Below are 26,644 nucleotides of genomic sequence, written 5' to 3' on the forward strand. Positions count from 1 at the left end.
TTTTCAAGAAAGTGGTGCTGATATGATAGACAAAGTAAAGCATCTTCTCTGGATTAAAAATATGAATCATGGATCATTTCGTTTTGTAGAAAGTCTGAACAAACCACGTCTTCTAAAACAAATCCTGCAATAGTCAGGTGTATTTGACTCTAAATGAAATTTTAGGATTCACAATAAATACACTTGATTGAGAGGAGATTTTATTTTTAACCTTTAAGCACGTCCAACTGGTTTTGTTTCGAAGACTTGAGACACAACATGTTCTTCATTAACAAAGGTTTAACCTCAAAAATCTTATCTAATCCATGGATCAACCCATACTTGTTTTGATTACTGAGACACTTTCAGAATCAGAATCCTTTGTTGTCAACAGAGTAAATCAAAATTATAGCAGTACTGGATATTTTGTGTCTAATATTTCCATGATTTAGATTATTGCTCTGATACCTTTTACTGATGTTAGCTTGTTTTCATTGCTTTAGATGACGTCTTTACCCTTGCTTGCTTCCCCATTTGTGATATTTTACAATTTACCAAAAACGTTTTGTGATTGACGTGTAAAAGCCCAACTTTGAAGCACAGTGCTGATAGAATAATGATTTGGGCTTATTCTATGGCTATGGGTCAAGAGATAGTCATTCAGGCGACCGTGCACTCCTCTCTGTTCCAGTACCGGTAATCTAAAGTATAAGAGACTCTTTCAAATTAAGAAAACGTCTGGAAAACCAAAGATTAACAATATTTTCCACATTTTTCCACAATTTAAGCCTCAACTGAACAAAACCTCATAGTGAAACCTGAAAATACTATAAACAAATACCCAATAAAACGTAAAATTTAAGCAAGGCTGCGAGAAAGACGTCTAAAACCTTTCCAGTGTGTGGGAAAAAAGACAAAATGTCTCAAACTCCCTCTTGAATTTGGCTTAAGTTTGGGGACAAGCTTTTCTTTTTTCTGGGATTCCTTTTTCAAATCAGACTCTTTCAAATCAGCATTGACTAAGAATTTCCCCCCTCCCCCGGTCAGATTTTCAGTATGTGCAGCATTGCATCAAATACCTGAGAACAATTAAGGATTTGAACTTTGCATTCAATCTGCAAAAGTTAAGTTATACAGCTTCTGCTCCAACACCAATGCGGTCTTTATGGAGAAGAGTAGAACACAGCTTTGTGCTTGTAAGGTCGAAACAGAGCAAAAAGCACTGCTCCAGGCTGGTGTTTCTGCATTCAGCCTCATTCAATATACACAATGCTCAAAGGGACATTCCTTAATTAGACACAGTTGGCATGGGGTTCGTAGGACACCGCCATTACCTTGTTCTGTGCATAGAAACAAACCCTGAATGCAGACATTGGTATATCTTTAAGAGAAGTTTAACATGAGTCTTTCAGTTGCTGTTGGGAGGATGCGTAGAAAGTTTGCCCAAAAAGGTCTTTAAACATCACACACTAAAGAGACAGCGAGACGAAGCCCCTATACATCCCGTTTGAATCTATAGGCACGTCCCTTTTTAAAGCCTCATCCGTCTCAGGGACACAAACTAATTTGTTAGTTTATCAGTGAGCGTCAACAGCCGTGTCTGTCCACATCTATCATGGCACCCTAGGCCCTGAACTGAGAAAAACTAATGACACACACATAACATCCACCATTTAATTTAATCATGAACACAGACACACAATGCACACAGAGCTGCTGACTCTGAGGAAAGTCTGTACAGATAATTACAACACACATTACTGTGCTGACGGACATGTTAGGAGGGAATGAAATGATTCAGGAGGGAACAAACAGCAGCCCCTCATAGGGGGGGTCATCATTTAGGTGTTACATTGGACAAACAAAAATATGAAGAGATTGTTTTACACATTAGAAAGCAAGAAGTCTCTTCAAACAGCTGGAAGAAGAGGACAGCCTGACCATCTCTGACATTTGGTCCACAAAAGTTACTTTAACTTACAACTGGAAATTTGCATTTGTTCCTTCTCTGAGAGAACAAACTTAAAAAGGACTTAAACTAGCGAAAACGCTGGGATCTCGTGCAGTGTGACCATCACGGTTCACCAAGAAACTTTGGTCATTTTGTCAAAACAGCGGGTCCAGTTAAAATATTAAATACCAACTCGTTCCAGTTTTAATTCACATTCATGAGAGTCTGAGGTGGTCATAAGTACTGTTGTGCAAGTCCAACTACTATCTGAAGTCTTTAGCTGTGATTTAATTCTTAAAACCTATAGTTTTAATGGATATTTTATTGTCACACATTGTCATTAAACTACTTTTAAACAACTTGAGGAGAAAAAATAACAGGAAAATATTTCTGCATTGCTTTTTGGACTTGAGAGTGACAAACGGCACGTAAAAAAAAGGAGTAAACAAATGAACATTGTACATGAAGTCTGACTGCTCAAGTCTCTGCATGGTAGCATCCAAGTCTGAAGTCCAAGTCCCATCTCTGATTATAGTAAACCAAATGGTTCAATAAGACAAACTGGGGGAAAAAAGGCAGAACATAAGACAGTAAATCCTCCGACATAATAAAACGTCCTGAATGAGAAGTTTCTGGATGTTATCCCAAGATGGCTCCAACCACTGACTGTGAGAACTGGACTGAGTAACCCCTCCCCCCTCGCTTTCCAAACAGGAAGTACCCGCTGGCTCCAAAAAGTCAAAATTCCATAGACTTCTGAGAAACAATATAATTATTCCATTTGTTCCATTTAAACACGTTTTTTCTGATACTATTTTTTCTTCATTCAATTGTTTCTGTAGTTATAATCAGATGACTAAATAAAAGTATGTGGTCACACGACGGACAGTCGAAACGTTTGACATACTTCAAATGGTAGGGGCGCGGCCTTCCAACAAGCTCACTCCTGATTGGCAAGAGTGGTTGCCATAAAAAAGTTGACTCAGACCGACTCAGATTAATCATTCCTTACTGACAATTCCTGGTTCCAACACGGCGTCCGAATTGCAAACAAAAAGTGCTGAACTGACTTCAGTTAGTTGGAGTCAGCAGTAAACCATTTTCTATGGGTGAAGTCACACTCACTCAGACCAGTTACAGTCAATGCCCCCAACACAACTAAGCATTGTCAATTAAATACAGATTATCAGCTCGTATTTCTGCACAGATCCACATCTGGTTCTGATGGAGATGCAGGAGAATACATCTAGCAAGTATTACTTTGGACAAAAAAAATCACTGACATTTTCTTCCGGTGGTTGAACAATGTTTGTACAAATCTTGGTTTTTAGCAAAACAGAAAAAAAAAATCAGCTTAGAAGCATCTGAAGTCAGTGAGATAAATTAATTAACCTTAAATTTCAGCTTATCCAACTGCTATATAAACTGGTTTCCTGTGACACTTTCACAAACAATAGTTTTATTAAATATCTAGCCTGTTTCGGATTCCTGCATGTTTCCCACACTCCAGGAGTGTTTTTGAATCTTGCTGTATGAGGAACATTTCAGGTGATGATTCATTCTCATCATCCTTGCCTGGCTCTCTCTAAAATAAAAGTTCCAGTGCGATGGTGGTATAGCTGAACACTACAGGCCTGTACATCTGTCAATGAAGTCAGGTAAGTTCATCTGTATCCACATAGACCCTTAAGGTACTGATGAGAACGTGTGCAAAGAGTCACAAAGGTGCAGTCTTTCCCTCTGTCCTTTTGAGTTCGTGTCCTGCTTGCAGCAGGTGGTTGAATACCCCCCCCCCTGCTTCCTTTCTCTCAGAGGATCTGCTCAGTGCTGGAGGCGGACATGTCTAGAAGCCTCCAGGCTGCGTTGGGGTTCAACTCCTCCTGGTCACGACACAAGGCCCAAACATGCATCATCCTCATCACCTTTTCCTGTTGAGTGGAGGCAGGAACCACAGTTAGATCCACAGTTGGAGAGCAGATTCCTTTAGATGTTAGTTCAAGTTCAAATTTGACAATCTGCGTTTAAAGATGACAAAGAGTTAGGCAACTTCAAATACACACCAGGATCCTGCTGCTGCACCACACTAATGCTACATCCTGAAAGCTGATCTAATTTTAACCATCTGGGGTGGGGTATTTACTGCATCCATTAGATTTACCACTCTGCTAGAAGAATCAAGACATGACTGACCGGATCTCCTTCCACAATGTCTCCTTTGGGGCTGCGGATCACCATGACAACCTGAGCCTGGAAGGTAATGATCAGCACCGGACCCTGGTCCATTATCTTTCCCATCGCCAGCTAAACCACAGGATCCAGAATAAAGAAAAAAAACAACAAAAAATAGAAGATTCTTAGTCAAAGATGCTCTACTGAAAGCGGTTCCGACCAGAAACTTTCATCTGAGTTTTAGAAGTTATAAAAATGATCACTTAAAATCTCACTCTGACCAGGTCTTTGAACCATTTTAAAAGCGTTCCCAGTGGTCTTTTAATTAGGATTATGCCATTTTAGCCAAAATAAAAGACATTTTCTTGGACATAGTTTCTGCAGAGCGGCAGGAGTTCGTTAGAAGTTCGCCTCTGAGTTGTGGGTGGGATAATTGGTGCGGAGCTAGCCCACCCCATTTCCCATCATCCATCTGTTTACACTCTCTCCCACTAGCTTACAGCCTCTAAAACTTCTAACTTAATATTACTGGTGTAACAAACAAAAATAGCTAAAATGACTTACATCTATATTGTCAATGTCAAGGACTTTAGACTGGAAGAGGAGTCCCAGAGCCCTGGCCTGTTGAATGGGGTGGGCCAGCTGACTGTAGGTCTGAGAAAAAAAACATGCGCACACATCAACACAAAACCTAAGACAACAAACACACACAAAAACAAAATAAAATCAGGGAAAATTTTGAATAACTGTAAAGAAATATGTTTTATAATACTACAAACTGTTTAAACCCTGAGGATAATCATATTCCTGACATGAAAAGAAAAACAGTCATGTTAACTGAAACAGCCAGTGTCAACAGGTTACACAATTTATTATTCAACCGGATTTCAACATATAACCCCAATTTTTTAAGAAGAATTTAAAATAACAAAACACTTTTTTAAAAACAGTCTTTCATTTCATGTTTTCCAAGAACGAAGCACCCAAATGACGTTTATTACACAACAATATGACAATGAATGACAACCCACACACACTTTTGACAAATTAAAGAGGAGTTATCAAGTTATACCAGCCTGAAATCCTGGAATAAAAGCAAATTATCAGCTGTAGCCAAAGAAATGCCATCCTAATATTGATGAGCTTTAACTTTAAAAAATAAAAAAGTTGATCTGCTTTTGACATTTTGTCTTTTTCTGATTTAAATGTCAAAGAGAAAGTTGATTTGCCATCTACCTAGAGACAGTTTCATTTTCTTCTGATCCCTAATGACAAACTCCTCCACCACTACTATGTAGCACATACACATCTGTTAATCTGTAATCTACAGGGAGTCTGTATACAAACCAGCCTGGATTGGAGTTTAAGAACTGATTCAATTTAAATGTTGTGTTTGTATAAAACGTACTGCTTCATAGCACCAGTCCTTTAATACCTCCAGCTCTCCACGGACCATAGCCTGCAGAGAAACAAGTGACACACAGGTGTAATACCTTACAATGTAGCAAGTGACCTAAAGGAGGGCTATATTATATCACCTTAGTACCGTCACGGCAAAATGAACAAACTCCCATAACATGTACTGGTTGTCTCCTTTGCTTTCTTCATTACAAACAGTTTCTAAATTATAATAAAGCTGTAATGAAGCCGACATGGAAGTACCAGTTTGTCGGATAAAAGGAGCGAATCTATTTGCAGAACCACAGCAAAGACAGAACGTTCATATTTCATCAAGTTAAAATGTGAACTAAACAAGAAAGCTAATAAAGCCAAAATCGAGGCTGAGAACAGAAGAAGGAGGTTAGAGGATTCTGCTTACCTCCAGTATGTTAGGAATGATGTCTTTCTTGCATTGTTTGAGAAAAGAGTCTTTGTCAAAGTTAGGGTCGGCCTTCAGGATCTCCGTCAGCACCTCTGACATTTCTGTCTTGGAAAAAAGACCACCTAGGAACACAAAACAGCAACATCAAATTAAATTTTAAAAGGAATCAACTGAAAAATTACAGCAGGAAGTACACATTTCTCAGCTAGTAATAAAGCAAAAAGGTCTTTTATTAAAGTGAATTTGTCTTTTTCTTAAAATATAAGATATTAACTGGATATGAATAAAAATTGAACACTATGGAGCATTACCTAAAAAGTCAGTGACTCTGTCAGTCATCGCTCTGGATGCTCTGATCAAGGCGTTGTCACTTTCGTCGTACTTCATCTTCATCTCAAAAATTCCTAAAGACCAAAAACAAAAATTTCATTTAATTAAAAAAATTGAAAGCATTTTGTATTGTTAGGTCATAAAGTAATGTCTGAAATAACACAGAAGCTGCAGTTCTACAATTTTGTACAGAATCTACTTTTAATCTGCCGCCCCCTGCAGGCTTTTTAAGCAACTACATCACCTTTTTGATTAAAATACCATTATTTTACAATATTTCGGTCTATCCATCCATCCTTCTAATAAATGTACTTACGGTTAAAAACTGCATTATTGTCTTTGAAGTCTTTCCACTGCTGATACCATTTTGAGTCTTTGTGGAGAACCACACCCATGACCTCTCTATGATCCAAAGAGGTTAAAGAAAAAACAGTAATTAGAAATGATGCAACAACCAATGTGGAATTATTTGGAAGTTTGAAATGAAACGCAAAATTCCTCACTCGTTAGCCTCAAACACTCTGGTACCGCCGTCAACATCTTTAAATGCAAAGTCGCTCCTCATCCTCAGCTGAGCGGGAGCTCTGTAAGGCCCGGCATCCTCAACGTCGATCTCTCTCCTCATGGATTCCACACTCTAAACAGTAGAAACAAATAAAAAGGAATTAAACAACAAATCTTCAGGAGGCCCTCGAATAAGCAATGCTTGACAAGTTAGAAGTGTTGTAAAAATACATTGGCTTGTCTCACCTGTGAAATGGCCCTGATTGCACTGTTCCTGCCGAACTTCTCTCCCCCTTTGGAGACCGACTCGGCTGAGTGCGCGGCGGTCCTGGCTGCCTCTTCCATGCCTGCCTTAATCTTCTTCCCAATGTTTGTACGCCCGACCTCCTCAAAACTCTTTTGCACAATACAAACAGAGACACATTGAACTTGCATGCAGCGATGAGGCTCCCTCTTTTAATAGATAAGTGGAAAAGGTTTGGAAAAAGCCACTTTATCTATCTAGTATCTTTTTATCACAGCTTACCTCTTTGACCGTCTCAGCTACAGAGCCAAAGGTTTTCTTAAACACCTCAGATGTCTTCACTGTCTCAGCCTCAATAGATTTCTAAATGAAAAGCGAGAAATCAGCTGCTAAGGAGATCCCATTTTTTAAATAACAACTCAGGTTAGACGACGAATCCTCACATATTTCCTGCGAGCTTGCTGAAGGGCATCAGACTCCTCGAGCCGTTTGGCCTCTTCTCTGAACTTCTTGATGTTGTCTTTCATCTCCTGGTTTTTACTGAACTCCTGGCGGAGGTTATTGACAAACTCTCCAAAGAAACCTTTACGTCCTGAGGCGTATCGGACCTTCAGAGACAAAAAAAAGCCTTCAGTTTGACACATGAGACTTACACTGATGAAGTTAGGAGAAAAACAGTGACATCTTCCTTCGGTACAAATTAAAGACCCACTCCGATCATCCTTTGATCTATTGTAAAAGTGTTCCCAGTGGTCTTTTAATTATGAATATGCATTTTTAGCCAAAATCAAAAACCTGTGTTGTTTTCTGCAACATAATTTTTATAGAGTGGCGGTTTTTCCATCAGAAATTTGTTACTGAGTTGTAAGCAGGACTATTGGCATGGGGTAAGCCTCCCCTATTTCCCATCATCCAACTGTTTACATGTTCTACTGCTAGCTTCCAGCCTCTCACTACCCACCATTAGCGGTGCAACAAAAATGGTAAGCAATATTGAAGGCATCCAGATATACAGTTTTGACTAAGATGCCAACTCAGACGAGGCAACTGAAGATCTTTTTTAAACTGCATTTTTTCGTCTGCTCCTGATTCACAACAATTTGAATAAAGAAATACTCAGAAATTCAATTTTAAGCTTAATTTTCTTTATAAATGTCTGCCATAATAAGAAAAATGCCACAAGAAAATGTCAAAAATAACATTTTCATCAGAGTGGCTCTGTAAAGAAAACCAAATAAAAGCAATCAAACCCTAACCCTCTTTTAAATGTAACATTTGTTGTATATTCCTGCACAATTAATTTTACAGATACATTCAACCCTTATTATTTACCTGTGCAGCAGCTGGGGTCCCGCGTAACCTGAAAACACCATTTCTTCCCACCACAGATGCCAGAGGCAGAGACCTGAACGCCAAAGCATTTCTGCCAAGTAGCTAAAAGACAGAATGAAAAGAAGAGAGAATGAAAAGAGACCAACAAAGGATAAATAAAAGTTATTACAGACATGGATAACGTATAACATTGATCTGTCCAAGGGTACCAATAAGTTCAATTGAAGGTCGTTTTTTTTTTAAGACCAATTACCAATCTCACAATTAAGTGAGATTGGTTACAATAAGTTTGTGCCCAACAAGTACATAAAGAACTTTTATCCAATTGAGTTATAATCCATTTTGACTTTGCTGGGTGACGTGTTGTAGGATCTTCTCATTGGGGCTCCACAATAAGTAGTTAAATCAATCCATTAGCGGAAATGTTTGTATTTTTACCATCTGGAAAACAAGAGTTTTAACAGTTTTGAACTTTTTATTTTTTAATAATACCTCAAAAGTAACAAAAATATATTACATTTAATTTGATAGGTCTTATATTTTGCTGCCAGTAACTTCCTTTTTAAAAATTATATCTGAAAATCTTTAATTTTGCCTAATAAATGCAAGTTTGGGGGCTGAAAGAACCACTAATGCAGATTCATTCTTCTGGTATGATTCAGTAAATAATCATTATGTCACGTGCAACATTGGAAATGGAAAATAAATACATTTAGACAGAGGTCAACTTGTCAAAGCAGTTGTTAATCTTAGACTGTTGCAGTCAACGTTCAGCTGTTACACTGAATATTGTCTAAAAGTCTAACTCAAACTGACACAACAATGTTTAGACTTAAATTTTCACACACAGTACTAGTCCTGAAGCTGATTCTGATGCAACAAGGCCCCAACTAACGATGTCTGACCTAAACATGCCTGAAACATCGCTAATGAAATGTTTATGGATACGACAGAATTTAGTTTAATTATAATTTTAACAAAATGATGCGTGTCCAAGCTGAGAACGACAAGTAAGCATATGAATGATGTCTAACCTCGTAACACCGACACACGGACGCTGCCATCTTGGTCTTCAACGAAGCACGTGCGTCCTTGCCGCAACAGCTGACGCACCGCTCGACCAATAAAATGTGCAGGATGGTTGCGGGGGCGGGGCTTTGTTCAACAATGTTGTGTTCCGTTCAACGCAGTGTAATCTATGAGAATTGTAAAACAAACAACTTATATCTAAGCTTAAAATGAGAAAAAAAACTTAAATTGTAAAACAAAGCTTTATTTCCGAGCAAAACGGGATACTTCTAGTTCCGGTCGAGAACTTCCGGTTTGGCCAGTGACGTGCAGTCAGGTTTCTCTTGATCACGCAGACTCATCCAAATGATATTAAAATATATACAATTACATTGAGAACAGTTAGACTGTGCGTTTACTTTGCCTTTAGAACTCACACTGGAATTACATTTATTTGAATGTAATTAAATCTATTTTGTGCAGTGTCACTCCCTTCTTCGGTTGGTTTAAAAACATAGACTGTAAAAACAATGAACGAATCAAGAGGAGAAGATGGCACTTTGCTGCATTCTCTGCATGAATTTTAAGTGCGTCCAAGGCTGGATTTTGTTGTTGATCGCACGTAATTTAAAATTAAAGTTAAAATCCCAAATGTGTTCTCCCTGCATTGGTGTTCTCGCCCTTTTTTTTATTTTATTTCTGTGTGTAATGTTAGTTTTTAGCATCGTAACACACTGAAGTTTTTACTTTAACATCTCATTTTTATTTTTGGAATAAATATGTGCAAAAATGCAGATGTAAATTAATCATTTCAATGGCAAGACTTTCCAGTTATGAGGTCTTATTTATTTCTATGTGCTTACAGATTTCTCTCAAGTCAGACCCAGCAATGACAAGAGTGACAAAACCGGCTTCAATTGATCTTTATAAATCCCCCAAAATAGCCTAAATTTGTTTTTTTTTCCCCCCTATGTATTCCATCAATCCATCTTCTAACCGCATAATACTTTGTGGGTTCATGCTGGAGCCCATCCCAGCCACTGTGAGAAGGCGGGGTACACACAGGCTAGCAGTCTATTGCTGGGCCACACACTCATACCAGGGAACAATCTGGAGTGACCAACTGACCTATAATTAATATTTCAGAGCTGTGGGAGAAAGCTGGAGGGCCTGGAAAAACACCACGCATAGGAGAGAACATGCAAACTCAACACACAGAGAAGTCCCAGCTGGGATTCAAACAAGGGCCTTCTCGCTGTGAGGCAAGAGTGCCAATCACATCACCACTGCATTATTTTTATTCCATTAAGAATGTAATATGAGATTCCTATTCTTCATGTGTTTTAATATATTCGGAGTCACTTATTTTCTTAATTTTACAGATTTATTTTCTCTTTATTTTCTTCTTGCTTTTCCATGTTTGTTTGAAAAATGTGTTCAATACAAGCCAAAAGCACAGTATGACCTCCGGTTTTCTATTTCTCACATGTGGTTGTTGCTTATCTAAAATATAACACATACTATTTAATAATTATATTTAAAAAGTGCATTTCTATTCCTTTTTTTGTATATCTCGCTTAGCTTGCTCTGACATACAGAAGATGTGTTCAACTCAAGGAGCCCAGAGTGTGTGGATAGAAAACACAAAACAAGAATAAAGTAATCAATGGACTGAAAACAAATAACAGAACAATAAGTTGGGACAGTGGAGAATGGAGAATCCAGAAATCAAAAAGGGTATTTTAATTCTGTCTTTGGTTTTCAAAGTTCCTTTTTTTTCAGAATTTAGCCTCAGAACAAGACGGCTGAACAGCAGAAGGTAATATTTTTGCTTTATTATTCTTTTTCCAACACAGAACTACATCTGGATTTTAATTAAACACTTTATCATCATTTTGCTCAGTTATTTGACATGTTTGACTTCATGAGGAGTAGAAAAGCACACAAGACCTCTGGATTTTAATTTTTTGTTAGCAGTGGTATAGAAAAAAATATTTATTTTACTAACATAAATGACCATACTTAAATAGTCTCTTATTTTATCAAAGCATAATCTTTTTTTTTTAGTTCAAATAGCTACAACAGAGACATAAAAGCCTCAGGTTGCAGAGCCTTCAAACATCCCTCAGTCATCCATTGGCATGCTGCTAAAGAGCGCCCCGCGTGGAAAGAATGGGCAGTGCAGGGCTCGTCCCCTCCCTCTGCAGGGCTCCCAGCTCTCCCCCCTCTGCGGCCAGCTCGCCTTGACAGCCGACAACACTGGCGCAGCGTCTCCGCACAGACCTTTACCATATTTTCCTGACAGATAGCGACATTTCATCTCCGTCCTTTCCCTCCTCCTCCTCCGGGGACAAACGGTCGGAGTGGCCTGGTCTAGAATGGGGAACCGAGACGACGAATACGATTTCTTGTTCAAAGGTAAAGAGGAAAGCAGGGAAATAGCAGGATGCCTTCGTTTTCTTTTTTTCCCTCCCTATTTTATTATATACAGCCTCTTGTCTTGTAAATTTGTTTTCGCCCAGAATTGGATCGCATTTTCATTTTGTTATTTTTATAAACGATACAGTGTTTGTAATCCGAGGCAGCCCGGGTGTTGGTAACACAATGCCGAAAAATGTCAGTCTGAAGGTAGAGCACGCGACACCCAAACAATCTGTTAACTGACCTGAAGTCGTGAATCAGGGTTCGGGTTATTTCTCTGGATTCTAAAGGCCTTCATCTGCTGACCAATGAGAGATCTGCTCCTAACTTTATTTTTATTTTGGACAATTAGCAGGTCTTGTCTGAGCAGCAGATCCAGAATGCCTCCTTTGATCATCATCCTGTGGCACATTAACATCCTGGGCCTGCAGGAGCCAAAAAGGCCATTTAGATGTAACAAAGTATCCTCTGTGGGATGAATAGGGCATCTGCCGGAGGCGAGCGAGGGATCTCTCCTCTCCTCTCCCTCCCTTATGCCTCCATGATCGAGGCATCATCCGAACCCGTCCGAAACAGGAAGGGCAAGGCGGCCTGAAACTGTCGATTCAGGGTTTGATGAGGTATGTTATCGGCTTCCTGCAGCCTGGAGGAGTTGGAGTCCGCTGGGACGCAAAGTTCGGCTCCGTTTCCCGTTTGTCGAGGAAAAAGGAAAACAAGACGCCTCCACCTCTGCAGAGCAGAACAGAGCAGAGCAGCCCATCTGTTCAATCAGAATCCATGTTCTGAGAAGAATGCAGGGCGTTAATGATCAGCACCTCTGCTGCTCCATACAAAGGAATCCCCATAGAGACTGAATGTTGTTGTGTCAACTTTGCAGCTGTTTCTATTTTAATGTGACTGGAGTCAACAACACGAGTTTCCCAGGTTTGTGTTATACCGACTAATAAATGAGCTTAGAAAGTGAGCAGTGGCGGAGCTAGAACATTTTACATGGGGGGCAGGAGGGGGGCACAGGACTTTACAAAAAAAAATATTTAAAAAAGACATAAAATACATAAAATAAGTCATCTGAAGGGTTCACGATTTCATTTAAAGGGCGCACACCATGCTATTCTTAAGCCTTTCAGAGTAAACTATATCTATATCTATGATATGACCTTAAAGCATCATGTGAATCTTTGAAAGCTGATTCGCTGTGGTGACCCCTCCCAGGATGTGCCAAAAAGTAAACAACATGAAATTTTTTTCGCGAGCTCCTTTTTCTCCCCGCCTTCCAGTCCGTGTGGGTGCCGCCCATTTCATGACATCAACATGGAGCCGGCCTCAGCAGCGTGTCTGAGTTTCGCCCACGAAAAACAAACAACATCCGAACTTTATAGAGCTGGATGTGCATGTTGTTCGTATAAAATGAAAGCGTTTTTGCCGATCACCGCTAGCTCCGAGGAGAAAGTGTGTGTTAGCCTGGAGGCGGTGCTGGCAGCCCAGACTCTTCCTGGGAGGGGCCGTTCCTCACTTTGTTACGTCAAAATGGGTTCTTTAAAGAAGTTTGTTTATGGTCCATTATGATACTAATATTGAACAAACAATGGGGGATGGGGGGGGGGGGCAAAGCTGCCCTAATAGGGGTGTAACGATTAATATTGATTTATATTCCTATAATTCAACCAGATTGATTAGTCTGTGTCAAGTTGCTGATGAAATCAAATCGACCTATACCATTATAAAATCCTTTCATAATGAAAGAAATCAGTTTTAACTGATATTGAAAATTCCATTTGGATTAAGGGACAGTAGGTTTATTGTTCATAATGAACAAATATCGACTATGAATCGGATTGGAAACCACAAATTATGATGTTTTTAAATATATGCATAAATACATGCCATGTTTATTTGTGGGATGGATAACATCATCTTGTTTGTTAAATTGGTTTACAGAGTTTATTTTCGGTTTTGTCTGTACCATTAAACTTATAATAAAAGGTTAAGAAAAAGGTATTTTTTATTCTTTAAATGCCATTTTTCTATAGGTCATCATTTCAAAACTTTTTGGAATTAAGAAAATTCTGGCTGATTTTAAACTTTTACCTTTAAAAATATATTTTTAAAGCTTATAATTTGTATATTTTACATGTATTACATTTAAAATGTAATCAGCTACATACAATCACAAAATAAAAATACAAAAATCCAATAGAAGACTGAAGTCTAGTGCCTGATTTGTTCTCCAGTCGTGTTGATCGGGGACTCGGGCGTTGGGAAGAGCAACCTCCTCTCTCGGTTCACTCGGAACGAGTTCAACCTGGAGAGCAAAAGCACCATCGGGGTGGAGTTTGCCACGCGCAGCATTCAGGTGGACGGCAAGACGATAAAGGCTCAGATCTGGGATACAGCAGGGCAGGAGCGCTACAGAGCCATCACGTCAGCGTGAGTCCTCCCTTTGAGCTGTCCTGATTCCTGCATGCTGAAGGTCAGATGGAGAAATGCAGATGTGTGTTTTCTCCAGCAAAGGAAGCGGCAGGGCCCTCAGCAGCTAAACAACTTTTATTCAGTTAAACAGCCGTTTGTTTTTCTGTTTCAGATACTACAGAGGGGCAGTGGGGGCGCTGTTAGTGTATGACATAGCCAAACACCTGACCTATGAGAATGTGGAACGCTGGCTGAAGGAACTGAGAGACCACGCAGACAACAACATTGTTATTATGCTGGTTGGCAACAAAAGCGACCTGCGCCACCTTCGGGCTGTCCCTACAGATGAAGCCCGGGCCTTTGCAGGTAACAACCACCCCAAAAAAACAAAAACCCCATATGTTCAGGCATTTGGAATTTCTGCCCTACGATGGCTGATTAGAAATACTGTAACTATGATTTTTGATAGAATAAAAACTGTATAGGAGCCTATTTGTGCTTGCATCTGAGTATTATTTTGAGTCAAAACTAAACTGAATTTAAAGACACACTCCAATGAAAATTGTGTTTTTAACATGTTCTTGTGGCACTTTTCTCATGATAGAGGACATACACATAAAGAAAATGTGCGTTTCTGAGTATTCATTATTTTAACGTCTTTGTTTTCCTCGTCTGAGCTGGTATCTGGCTCAAAACTGTACAGCCAGATAGCTCCGGTATTGCTCACAATTTTTGTTGCACTGTTAATGTAAGGTTAGGGTTGTGAGGGGCAGTAAGCTAGTGGGAGAGCGTGTAAACAAAGGGATGATGGAAATTGAGGGAAGTCTTACTCAACAGTCCTGCCGATAACTCAGAGGCAGATTTCTGGTGATTTACTGCCACTCTGCCTGCATAAACTATGTCCTAGAAAACAACCGCTTTTTTGTGGCTAAAAATGTCATAATTATAATTTAACAAAACATGCTTTTACAACAGATCATAAGATTATTGGAGTGGGATTTCAAGCATTTTTGTTTTTTGTAAACTGACTTCCTCTGCTTCTGAAACATGTTTTCTGTTTTTTTTTTTAATATAAAATGCTTTCTGGTCTTTTTTTTTTCCCCCAGAGAAAAACAATCTGTCATTCATTGAAACCTCTGCCTTGGACTCGACAAACGTGGAAGAAGCTTTTAAAAACATCCTCACAGGTGAGTGCGTTCTCAGAGCTGCCCTGCACACACTAGTAGAAACAACAGAAACCACAGGTAAACAAGGCGTTCATGGGTTTCTGTTTTTGCAGAAGAATTAGTCAAAGCATTTGAGGAAACTGGGTTTTTCTGCTCCTGATAGAGCTGGTTACCATGGCAACACACAGGTTGAATCTACAGGCTGACAGAGTTCCCTCACACTACCAACATCTTTTTTTTTTTTTGCACAAGCAGGGCAATGACTGTATTCTAACACTTCATTAATCAAATGATGTCAGAGGGCAGCACAGTGGTGGAGCAGTGGTTAGCACCCTCTCACCTTACAGTGAGAAGGCCCTGGTTCGAATCCCTGCTGGGACCTTTCTGTGTGGTGTTTGCATGTTCTCCGGGATCTTCATCTTCCTCCCACAGTCCAAAAACATGCCTCATAGGGTAATATGTTACTCTTGCGTGTTCTTAAGTGGGATTAATTGTGTGTCCTGCTACAGACCGGTGCCCTATCATGGGTTTACCCTGCCTTTGCCCAACGGTAGATGCATGATGGATGCAGTTAGATCCATATTTAAATCTTTAATGACTATTTTAGTTATGGTTGATTATAGTGAAAGTGTTCAGACGTAGGAGTTCTGAAGATGGTTAAACGTTAAATGAATGAATAAAAGCACTAATTTAATGCGCTTTCAATAACTGACAAATGAAAATGAACACAAAGATCTCTTTTTTTCAGTGGAACTAGTCAACTTCTCCTCACTATGATCATTCACTTCCCCTTTGAGCTGAGGTTTTAAACTTTTGGTTTGAAAGGTAACAGCCTGAGGTTCAAGTGACAAAAACTTTGGGTTAATGTTTTCCCTTTTTTTCCTTTTCATATACAGAAATCTACCGCATTGTATCGCAGAAACAGATTGCTGAGCGATCTGCCAATGACGAGTCCCCAGGAAACAACGTGGTGGACATCAGCGTTCCACCAACCACAGACGGTCAGAGAGGGAGCAAACTACAGTGCTGTCAGAACCTGTAACCCACGGCAACCGTCCCTCCTCACCTGGGCCAATTATTAATTGAAATCAACCGTGTTGATATGCTTCCATCCACCCCGGGTGCAACGTTTGTCTGAACTTGCACTTCTTGTTAGATCAGTGGAGTCAGTTACATCAAGGCACTAATTGATCAATTCCAGAGAGACGTGTTTGATATCAAACTGTAATCTGACCCAGGTACAGCCGGCTATATTCTGTTGCAAAAACAGGACTGATGGTACAGCGTAAGCAGCTGCAAAACTTAGTTAACCGTAGGACAGAGCAGCCGAAGAACCTTGCCTGAGACCTTGTAGGCCTTGACATATGTTGGGTAGATGGTTATAACCGCATGCCGGAGGCCGTTTTTTATTTTTATTATTTTTTTAAATGCTGCCTTTTTCACTCGTACCAGCATTTCTGTTTTTTCTCTCCTCTCTTTGGTCATTTCAAAAGTGGTTGTGAAGCTGCTGCTACTGCTGCTTTTTTTATTTTGTGTAAACTATTATGTTGTTTTAACAGCTTGTCTGCTCACATACATATTAGTGCCATGAAATTAAATTTTCCAATATTACTTTAAGTGTCTTTTTTTATGGGCAACACATTCACTAAATGCATTTATCATCTATTTGTGACTCTACCTGGAAGAGGATTGGATACCTTGTCCATCAAAACACGTAGAAAAGATGGTGTGTAGCAGTTTTCACCTCAGTAGTACAATTATATGGTTGCATTAGAAAAAAACGTTTGACACAATTTTACTTGGTTGAAACTGGATAGAGGCACAGTTTAAATGCGAAGTTTGAGAGGCTAAAAGAGGACAGAAACACCAATAAATGCATCATTTTATCTGATAATAAACATAAAAAATTCAAAATATATTGGAGGAAGTAAGTATTTTATCTCTTCTATTTACAGACACTTGAACATCGACTACAAGAGAAATCTAATTTCTGTGTTTGCCAATAAGGTTATCCCACAAAGTAGTCTTTCCAGCAAGAGGAAAGGGTTCAAATCCTTATTTCCCTCGATGAAATGCATCTACATTTATTTAAATTCTTGATTTTCTTTGTGATTTTCTCTCTCCCTGTTCAAATGAACCTATATCAGGATGACAAACTGTCATTTTTTTTATAAATGGGAAAATGTCTAAAATCAGCAAGGGATCAAATACTTTTTTCCTCCACTGTAACGACCAGATTTTTAGATTGTTCTATTAGATTAACTTGCCTCAGACAGATGGATCTGATTGGATCCTAGGAATAGAAATCGATTCATTGATAAATCTTTTCACCCCTGCAAAATAGCGAGGGGTTTTTCTCCACACTCTCACTATGGAGAAATGGTTGTTGTCCAGAAACAAATTGGTTAAACTGCAAAACAACTAACTTAAGAGCAAAACCACAAACACTTCAGAGTCCCTCATGTTTTATTGCACAATAACCCAACTTTCCATGGATGAAGCAGGAAGACTACAAAAACACAAAATACTTTTAGTTTTTACGCTGCACACATCAACATATGTTTTTTTTCTTTTTTAGAAACGTATTTCTCTTTTGCACTTTTGCCAAGCACCAGCCTGCTGTGGGTCAAATCCTCTAAACCGGCATACTTTTTTTTTCCCTTTCTTTTTTTTTCTAAAACACTGATCCTCCACTTTTGTTGGAATCTGGTGGCATTATCAGACCGGCCTTTTTTCTATAATGAATGATGCATTTACACGTGGAGCAGGGCTGCTTGCTAATACTCTTATGACAACAGAAGGTACCCCATCCTGTCAGCACGCCAATACTTCCTCTAACGTTTGCTGCGCTGCCGCAGCGTCGTTTCTTACGTCGTGCTTCATCCCCTTCACCAGTGCCATCCAGACATGCCACTTCAACAGCACCGCGGTTGGATGTTTCACTCTTCAACAGCAACATAAATGTTTAACGGGAAAATAAGAGATTAGATTACAGACGAGGACTCAGGTAGGAGTGACTGTCGCCCTCTACTTGTCAAACAAAGAAAAAAAAGCAGTATTCACATCTAAGCTTTATCAGTCATGAACTGAAGGTTACTATCTGCCGCAGGGTTATTGTTTGCCCGTTGTTTAAAACCAGCTAGATAAATCGTGAAGGGGTATCAGGATAATAGGTAGTGTATATTATACTGCAGTAGCATGCTGAATTATTTATATTCTGCTACATTAGCTTGTGTCTTGTTATTTCATAAGTCTGTAACACCAACTTTAGTTCATTATCCACATGTCCACTTAATGGCGTCCGAACACTGGCTGTCCGCCGACGGCGCAGTTCTCGTGTCGGACGGCTCTGGAATGAGTTCTTCCCCGAAACCAGCGTCTGCCAAAACCGTGTTTTCTCCAAGTGCTCCAATAAAGACAAGACGAGGAAAGGACTCTTCCTCCTCAGAATGGTCCGTATGAAGTGCAAAAGTTTAGTATTGTGATTATTTTGTGTTTAGAGAGTACCAGGGTGGGCTCTTGTTGTTGTTTTTTAATTATTCCTTTTTCCCAGCCACCCTGCACTCATACGATGGTCTCATCAGTCATCTTTTTGGTCGACTTGGTCGGCACGGAGCGCTGGGTGGTGTGCATCCCTTTCATGTCAGGCATGAGCAGGCGCACTTTCTGATTGGTCCGCCTCCACTCTGAGTACAACTGACAGTGATATCGAAATGACACCTAAGAGTGGCGGAGGGGTGGGGAGGGAAAGCAAGAAGGGAGAAAAAGACAGGCGTCATTTAAACAGACAAAACAGATGTAAGGCTGGACAGGACTCAGACTAAATAAGGAGCAGGACAGTCATTAAAAACATTATTTTTGAGGACAATTAAATGCCCATTGTGTTTTTAACATCTTCCTGTGGCAATTTTGTGACAATAGTGGACATATGAGGGAAATTAAGCTCAAAATTGCATTTCTTTATTCAAATCATTGTGAACCAGGAGCAGTCAGTATAAAAAATGTTTGAAAAAGATAGTATTTGGAATATAGAAAATACGTTGGGCAGGCCACAGGCTCTCTGCTCTGTTTTCTCCGCAAAAGATACAGAAGGTCTCTGGATTTTTCTCACATTTTTTTAAAGTTTCTACTACAGAAACTGCAGTGAATCAGAAGTCAGTAAGGAGATGCTCCCTTTGAAGCTGATTCTTAGCTAAGTTACAGTGGAAGGAGTCAGAAATGCAGCACTTACCAGTGTCCAGAGGATGTAGATGGTAAAGAGGGCGATGGTGAGGGCGATGAGGCCGACGGCCTCCAGTCTGCTCTTCAGCTGCAGGTGATCCTGGGCCCCCCTCAGACACAGCCACCCAGAAATGGCAGCCAGGGGAGTAATCAGGAGGAAGCAAGCCATGTCGCACAGCAGCGTGCGCTTCTCACTGCGGGGGCCTGGGTCCTTCAGCCACTGGACAGCAAAATAACCAAGCCATTTAAACAGAAGTCTGGTTTTTAGCTCTACAAAAGGAAAATAATATCTGTAAAATAATATCAATGAGCAGTAAGCTGTGAATTTGATTAAAGAATACTACAAATGTGATCATAGAGGCAGTGCAAGCTCTTCATGCAAGCAAGGAAGAACAGTTCATCAACACAATCAGCTCCTTCTCAAGCCACGCTACCTGACACTAGCACATGTCCACCACCTAAAGCTGGAAGATTCCTTTCTGAAGTGTTGCTCCAGGCTTTTTTTTTCCACAACTCTATTCCGATACATGAAAGACCTGGTGTCATATAATTTCGGGCTGGGCACAAGCCGAAATAATTGATTTCTCCTTCATGATCAATTTTCAAACGGTTGGCACTTTCATGAATTGAAAGGGACGCCATCCATTCGCCCCTAAAAATCCAAGTCTCTGATTGGTTAAAGTTGAACCTGGTTTAACTTTCAATGTGTGCTGAATGGACACAATTTTGTATGTAAAAAAAATGTAGCTTCGTAGTTTTCAAATGATTTGGAAGCCCAAAACATAGACTTTTCATGGAAAGTGGTCGCTTCAACGCACGGTGCCGAGACTAGTGTGAATGTAGCTTCACACTAACAGTTGTCAACTCAACACAACTCTTTAAAAAGTTATGTCTGCATAACTTAAAGATTAAATTTTATGAATTGTTTGAGACCCATTTCTAATAACTAAAACAGTTTATTGTTACATAAACAGATAAAAAGGCATGAAAAACTGCATCTGGACCTTTCTCACCTGTGTAAGTGGTTGTGGTCTCCGCTCAATAGTGAATTCTGTGTGACAGAGCTCACAATAGCTGGTGTTGGAGGATGAAAGCCACTTTTCCAAACAACTCTTGTGCACTTTTCCAAGGGTACCAGTGCAGTCGCAGGGGGAAAGCAGCGTCTCCCCTCCAGCTCCTTCATGACAAATCCTGCACATTCCCACATCGCTGTGCAGGACAACAAACCACCGAAAACACAAAAAATGTTTACAACATTATCTGTATGCCCCATAAAAGTTTGTCTGCTCTGGTTTACCTCTGCATGCTGACTGCTTTGACAACCGTGGAGAGTGGGCGGCCATCCTTCGCTGTAACCTTGGCAACATACTGGGCTTGTGTGGTAGAGTCAGATTCTTCGGAATCCTTAGAAGCGTCAGATTCCGCATTCCCAGAATAATCACAAAGGGAGCCAGGTAGCTGGCAGCACCCTGAAGAAGACATGGCTCATCTGAGGTCAACAGAGATGAGGAGGATGGTGAAGAGTCTCCAATAGATGTTCTGATCCCAAACCAGATGTTCTACTTCCTGTCTCCTCCTCTCCACCTAGTGAGCAAACAGTGATTAAGAAGGGGAAAAAAATACAAATTAAAGATTAATAAACATGATCTTAAAATATGTGTTTCTGCATGCTATGTTAAAGTGACAAACTAGCCTGTAAATTATATTAGATACTTGCTATTGATCATCTATTTTAAAAGCGTTCCCGGTGGTCTTTTAAGTAGGATTATGCCATTTTTAGCCAAAATAGACTACGTGCACGACAGAACTTCCGGTTAACTTCCGTGTTTCGAGTGTGAGGCCGATAACTTCCTGTTGTTCGTGTTATTGTTGTGGGGAGTTTTGTTGAGTTGCTAGTTTTGAGTAAATAGCGGATTTCGGGTAAAAGAGAGGCGTTTGGTGTTTCAACGCGTGACAAAGACATCACAACATTGTTGTGTACCCGTGTGCGAATTTGTCAAAGTACAACAACAGTACTAATATAAGCTTTCATAGCTTTCCAGTATATGTGTCGGTGAGAGCCGAATGGATGGTGAACACGGCGGGAGGGATTTACCCCAAGCAAGACGAGTCGTGTTTCGTATCTGCAGCAATCGGAAAGAAAATGTGTCATGTAAACACGCCGTTCGGAATACTCTGCCCCGATCAGACTCGTTCGGATCAGAATTTCTTTCCGATCGAGATAGGTGGGTTATACCGATCGTTTATCCGATCGTGGAGCATGTCAACGGTTATTCCGATCGTGTGTCACTGCTGCTCTGGTTTACGTCATGCATAGACGGTGTTTCGCTGAGAGAAAGCTTGTGAGCTCATACGGGACCGACCAGCGGCTCTGCGGACGCCCCGCGTAAAGCGCCGCTCCGCTCTCGCCCCTCTGGCTCTCCCGTCTCTTTCACCCCTCACGAGGGAGATGCGGGGGGGATGCGTGCTCACTGACGTCTGGACCCGGCATCCGAGCTCTGCGTTCGGGCTCCGGAGCCAGTGGACCTAGTGAACCTCTCTGACTGAGCAGAGCAGCTGGATTTATTAATGTGTTTGAGGGGAGGGTGCTTTGTTACGTGTGCGTTTTGTTATGTGTGAGAATTCGGACTGCGAGCCGAACCGCCGCTCTGGGTTAGCGGCTGCCGGACTCACAAGGACAGAGCAGAGCACACAGTGTCAGTGTGAGCTTTTCAGAGCAGAAATGCCGCTCAGTCCTTAGAAACTGTTCAAAAAATCACGACACATGGAATTGTGTTTCTAATTGTGCCCCGACAAATAAAGGCTGATGTTGTTAGCCCGTGTTGTTAGCCTCTCCTAACACTTGGGTGTTCTTCAGTTCTGTTCTTCTTCCACAAAAAAAGCACTGACCACAAGGATTAAATATAAAATGATGAGCGAACAGGCACTTCATAATATTCATAAAATTAATAAAAGCACGTTTGGAAGATCGCCTCGTATATTAACGAGCTGCTGCATAAATATGTGACAGCACAGGTTTGTTTACAACGGGACACATTTCCTTTTCGGTATTTTCGACACGATATTTTGCCCATGTAACCACGCACTGGTCGACAATCCTGTAGATGTCGTTCACGTCGATTTTCGGGAGACCTTGTAGAAAACGGGCGAAATGTACCATCTTTCGCAATCAAAATCTGCCGTGTCGCTGCTATAGAAGTCGCAAGCCGGAAATGGTCGGCCTCACACTCAAGGCGGCGGAAGTAGAACTCCTTACTTTCGTGCACGGAGCCTATTAAAAAGCCCTGAGTCATTTTTTAGGACAAAGTTTTTGAAAAGGAGCAGCACTTCATTAGAAATCTGCCTCCGAGTTATGAGCGGAACTGTTGGCACTAAGTAAGCCTGCACTCATTTCCCATCATCCCTTTGTTTACACTCTCTTCCGCTAGCTTAGAATCCCTAAGAACCCCGATACAACATTCCTGGTTCAACAAAAATACGGAAAAATATCAGAGCCATCCAGCCGTAGAGTTTTGAGCTAGATGCCAGCTCGGACGAGGAAAATGAAGACGTAGTTGTCTGCAAGTGGATGCTTAGGAATAGAGTGAAGCAGGGAGCTTGTGGCCTGCCAATTGTAGGACCTAAGTCACTGCTACAAACTTTATCCAACAGTATTTATGTCTGCTCCTGATTCACATCGACTTGAATAAAGACATACTCAAAAATGCTATTTTAATCTCAATTTTCTTTATGTATGTCATCCATCATGAGAAAAAAACGCTACAATAACATGGTACAAAACACCAAGAACAAGATTTTCATTGGAGCGGGTCTTTAAATTAATGTTGAGGTGGAACCCTTTTAAAAGAATTATTAATCACTATTGTTTTAGCTGACACATTTTCCAAAAATCCCACCACAGACAAAGCATTAAACAGATAATACAGTGAATAACATACAATAAAAACAGATTTTTTTTTAAAGGGTCATCTGGACTTGGTTTTTAAGATGTTTTGGAACTTATCCAAAATCCTTTCTCCGTCAGCTGACCCTTTTAAAATATTTTTGTGCTATGGAACCTTCCTAGCTAAATAATAATCTTCACGGGAATCCAATAATTATATTAAACAGTTGTATCCCTACTAGGGCTACACGATATGAAGAAAACTCGCGATATGCGATATTAGTAATTAATATTGCGATAACGATATAATTTGCGGTATATAAACAATTAGCAAAACAACCAAAAATATTATTCCCATTCCATTACAACAGCTTAAAAATTATACTACAAATGACCCTTGTTGACATAGGAGGCGAACATGCAACATAATAGGGCGCCATCCGATTAGTTAACAATGTGAAGGGGTCCATCTGATTGGTCAAATGCAGAAAGGGATTCTTTCAATCCATTAAACACTTCAAGCTGCCATAAGATTGTTTGGCCACATCTAAGGTAACCATTTATTGCAAATTTGCTGTCTTTTGCGATATGCATATTGCACAGCTTGATATTGCGATAACGATAAATTTGCGGTATATTGTGCAGGCCTAATCCCTACTGTAGAATTGTTGTAAGCATGAACAAGTTAAAAGCTTAAATATTTACAGGCCTCCATCTATTATTTACTGATACATAAATTAATTAAAACAAAATAAAATATACTTTAATAAAAACATATAATCAAAATGGAGCGAATTATTTATTGCAGGATTTCTGCAGATTCTAGAAAATCCAATTTAACCCTTTCACTGTCACTGTAAAGATTTTATTTTTGCTGTCACAAGCAATGTCATTTTCTTAGTCAAGATTTAATACATGTCTGATTTGTTCAGTCCATCATGCTCTGTATTTTTCTTAAGAATGTAAGATTTTGTTACAAAATGTTGTCGTTGGCCCCTTAGTATTTTCCTTGTTGCATTTGTGAAGCACATAAATGCTCAGACATCAGAAAAGCATTAGTTCTTCATTTTTAAGGCAAAGAAAACGTTCTTTCTGCAACCAGAATATCAAGTATTTTAAAACATTATTTTCTTATTTCTGCACCAATCAGCAGCAACTAATTGCTTCAAATAACATTCGACCATCTTTTGATCTATTAAAAGCGTTCCCATGGGCCTTTTAAGTATGATTATGCCGTTTTCAGGCAAAAAAAAAAAAACGTGTCATTTTCTGGGTTATAGCTTCTGCAGAGCGGCAGAAAGTCACCTCTGTGTTGGGGGTGGGACTTTTGGCCCGGAATAAGCCTTCACACATTTCCCATCATCCATCAGTTTGCAACAAAAATGTCAAGCAACATTGCAGCTACCCAGCTGTCCAGTTTTGACCGAAATGGCAGCTCATACAAGGAAAACAAAGGATCTATTTATCTGCAACTGGATGCATCAGAATGGAGCGAAGCAGGGAGCTTGTGGCCTGTCCAACGTGTTTTCTAAATCACAAATTTGCTCTTTTACAAACTGCAGTTTTAGGTCTGCTCATGATTCACAATAATTTTATTGAAGAAATACTCAGAAACACAATTTTAAGATTCACCTTCTTCATACATGTCCCCCATCATGATAAATATGCCAAAATAACATGTTTATCAACCCTTTAAGGGTCTTTAAAGACTTTTGTTAAATCAAAAAATATTTTAATGGTATTCGAATCGACAATGATTAGCCTTTATCTTTCTTGAGCCTGTTATTTCTGCTAAATTAAACAATTTACTGTTTACTTAAACCTAGAAACAAAAAGGATTCAACTAAGTTGCATTTGTGTGATGCAGCAATTGCTATAAATGTCAAATATGCAACAAACAGCCAGCAGTGATATGAAACATTTTTAAAAAACGAATCTGATTTGCTGCCCCTCACCGCTTCTGTGCAAGTTTAGCATATAATGCATATTTAAGCAGTTATAGACATCCAATAATGTTAAGACTAATATTAGTTAAAGGTATTTTTCTCTTAGCAAAGAACGACCACAGGAATCTGAACAAAAAATGCTTACGAGCCTGTGGAAACCTGCAGACTGACACTGTTCACCAATAATTCTTGCACAACTCTCTTAAATAAAAAAGTAAAACATCAGTTCTCTGGAGGGCCATAATGATGTATTTACGGACAAAAATCCCCAACCCACTGCAGTCAAAAACACATCGTACTTAAGCCCTGGATGCACATCTCCAGTCCTTACCAGCGAATTTTACGCAAAGAAAATCACTAATATTTCTATTGCCTGATTAAAAATTCTGCTTCCAACAAATTAAATGTTGTAAACAAGGCGGAAAATAATTATTACAGTAAATCTACTCACCCGGAGGCCTGCCTGTTTCCCCCCCTCTTTCCTTGGCCTGGTATTTGTCAAGCACAAGCTAGCTGTGCTAAGCCCTAGCTACAAATTATGACATTGACATCTAGGTAAATAGATGGAGATAGGAGAGGATACAAGAGGCGGACATGACTCCTGTATCCCCCCCATGTCTTTATCGAAAGCCTGCCGTCAAGTAAGATCAATACAGACTGATATTAGAAGAAATTTCTGCCAAACTTGCTCAACGCGGCTAACGCAGCTAAGTGGCTAGCAACGGGCAAGCCTGTCTCTACAACCCTCAGCTGTACATGCATCACGTGACACAATGCTACGTTCAAAGTCGTCAGTAACATTCCCATCACAATAGTTTAATTAAGACTTTTAAGGTATTATTTTGGATAGAAAGTCTGTAAGTTTGAGAGTTATTTAGAAGTAAATAATTAATGTTGCCTGAAGTATTCGCATAAATTAGTTTTAAAGCTTATGATAAGTTCAATATAACAATTAAATATTCATGCAGGGTGCAATTTTTGGAGATTTATGTCTGCCTACAGCACACAATTGTTAATCAAAACAAAGGAAAACCTTTAATGCTTTCAGATTGTGGTTATGTCAAGTAAAACCACTAGGTGGACGTCTCTGTTTCCAGAAAAGAATTGGCACTGATGGCTAAACACAGCTTTCTGTTTCATTTTGTAAAAGTGTTATTTAAGGAGTTAATTTGACATAAACAGAACTGAGTTTTGCTAAAACAAAGTTTGCTTAACTTCTGAATCCCTTCATTTTTTGTTGATTTGGTTTTGTTTCAGAT

The 26,644-nt window shown here is 39.7% G+C and overlaps 3 protein-coding genes across 3 annotated transcripts; 1 reads left to right on the top strand and 2 right to left on the bottom strand.

The window, feature by feature from the left end:
• Positions 1-1,639: 1,639 nt before the first annotated feature.
• On the bottom strand, positions 1,640-9,523 carry LOC101155883 (mitochondrial import inner membrane translocase subunit TIM44). The gene is made up of 13 exons (XM_004079155.5): positions 9,366-9,523; positions 8,332-8,433; positions 7,443-7,607; positions 7,282-7,362; positions 7,002-7,151; positions 6,755-6,888; positions 6,568-6,653; positions 6,233-6,325; positions 5,919-6,043; positions 5,508-5,558; positions 4,664-4,753; positions 4,121-4,231; positions 1,640-3,858 (listed from the first exon to the last, which is right to left on the bottom strand). Exons 1-13 carry the CDS (start codon positions 9,393-9,395, stop codon positions 3,739-3,741), a joined length of 1,338 nt encoding a protein of 445 aa, XP_004079203.1. The 5' UTR covers positions 9,396-9,523; the 3' UTR covers positions 1,640-3,738.
• Positions 9,524-11,511: 1,988 nt separating this feature from the next.
• LOC101156358 (ras-related protein Rab-11B) lies at positions 11,512-16,946 on the top strand. Its single transcript, XM_023964990.2, has 5 exons — positions 11,512-11,757; positions 13,992-14,187; positions 14,342-14,535; positions 15,276-15,356; positions 16,232-16,946. Exons 1-5 carry the CDS (start codon positions 11,718-11,720, stop codon positions 16,375-16,377), a joined length of 657 nt encoding a protein of 218 aa, XP_023820758.1. The 5' UTR covers positions 11,512-11,717; the 3' UTR covers positions 16,378-16,946.
• Positions 16,947-17,783: 837 nt separating this feature from the next.
• LOC101156120 (E3 ubiquitin-protein ligase MARCHF2) lies at positions 17,784-26,192 on the bottom strand. Its single transcript, XM_004079156.3, has 5 exons — positions 25,837-26,192; positions 20,854-21,140; positions 20,570-20,765; positions 19,567-19,776; positions 17,784-19,055 (listed from the first exon to the last, which is right to left on the bottom strand). The coding sequence occupies exons 2-5, from the start codon at positions 21,036-21,038 to the stop codon at positions 18,900-18,902; spliced, it is 747 nt and encodes a 248-aa protein (XP_004079204.1). The 5' UTR covers positions 21,039-21,140; positions 25,837-26,192; the 3' UTR covers positions 17,784-18,899.
• Between the last annotated feature and the right edge of the window lie 452 nt (positions 26,193-26,644).

Source organism: Oryzias latipes, chromosome 17, assembly GCF_053564925.1.
Source record: "Oryzias latipes strain Hd-rR chromosome 17, Olatipes_Hd-rR_3.1".
Taxonomy (NCBI): Eukaryota; Metazoa; Chordata; class Actinopteri; order Beloniformes; family Adrianichthyidae; genus Oryzias; species Oryzias latipes.

Bases quoted from the DNA above. Each gene is read 5' to 3' on its own strand.
- LOC101155883 (XM_004079155.5), bottom strand. From the start codon at position 9,395: ATGGCAGCGTCCGTGTGTCGGTGTTACGAG. The intron at 7,363-7,442 runs GTGAGGATTCGT...CTTTTCATTTAG, and splicing joins AGCAAGCTCGCAGGAAATAT to AAATCTATTGAGGCTGAGAC. The intron at 4,232-4,663 runs GTAAGTCATTTT...CCTGTGGTTTAG, and splicing joins TTGACATTGACAATATAGAT to CTGGCGATGGGAAAGATAAT.
- LOC101156358 (XM_023964990.2), top strand. From the start codon at position 11,718: ATGGGGAACCGAGACGACGAATACGATTTCTTGTTCAAAG. The intron at 11,758-13,991 runs GTAAAGAGGAAA...TTTGTTCTCCAG, and splicing joins ATACGATTTCTTGTTCAAAG to TCGTGTTGATCGGGGACTCG. The intron at 15,357-16,231 runs GTGAGTGCGTTC...TTTCATATACAG, and splicing joins TTTTAAAAACATCCTCACAG to AAATCTACCGCATTGTATCG.
- LOC101156120 (XM_004079156.3), bottom strand. From the start codon at position 21,038: ATGTCTTCTTCAGGGTGCTGCCAGCTACCTGGCTCCCTTTGTGATTAT. The intron at 20,766-20,853 runs GTAAACCAGAGC...TGTCCTGCACAG, and splicing joins AAAGCAGTCAGCATGCAGAG to CGATGTGGGAATGTGCAGGA. The intron at 19,777-20,569 runs GTGAGAAAGGTC...TTTGCTGTCCAG, and splicing joins GACCACAACCACTTACACAG to TGGCTGAAGGACCCAGGCCC.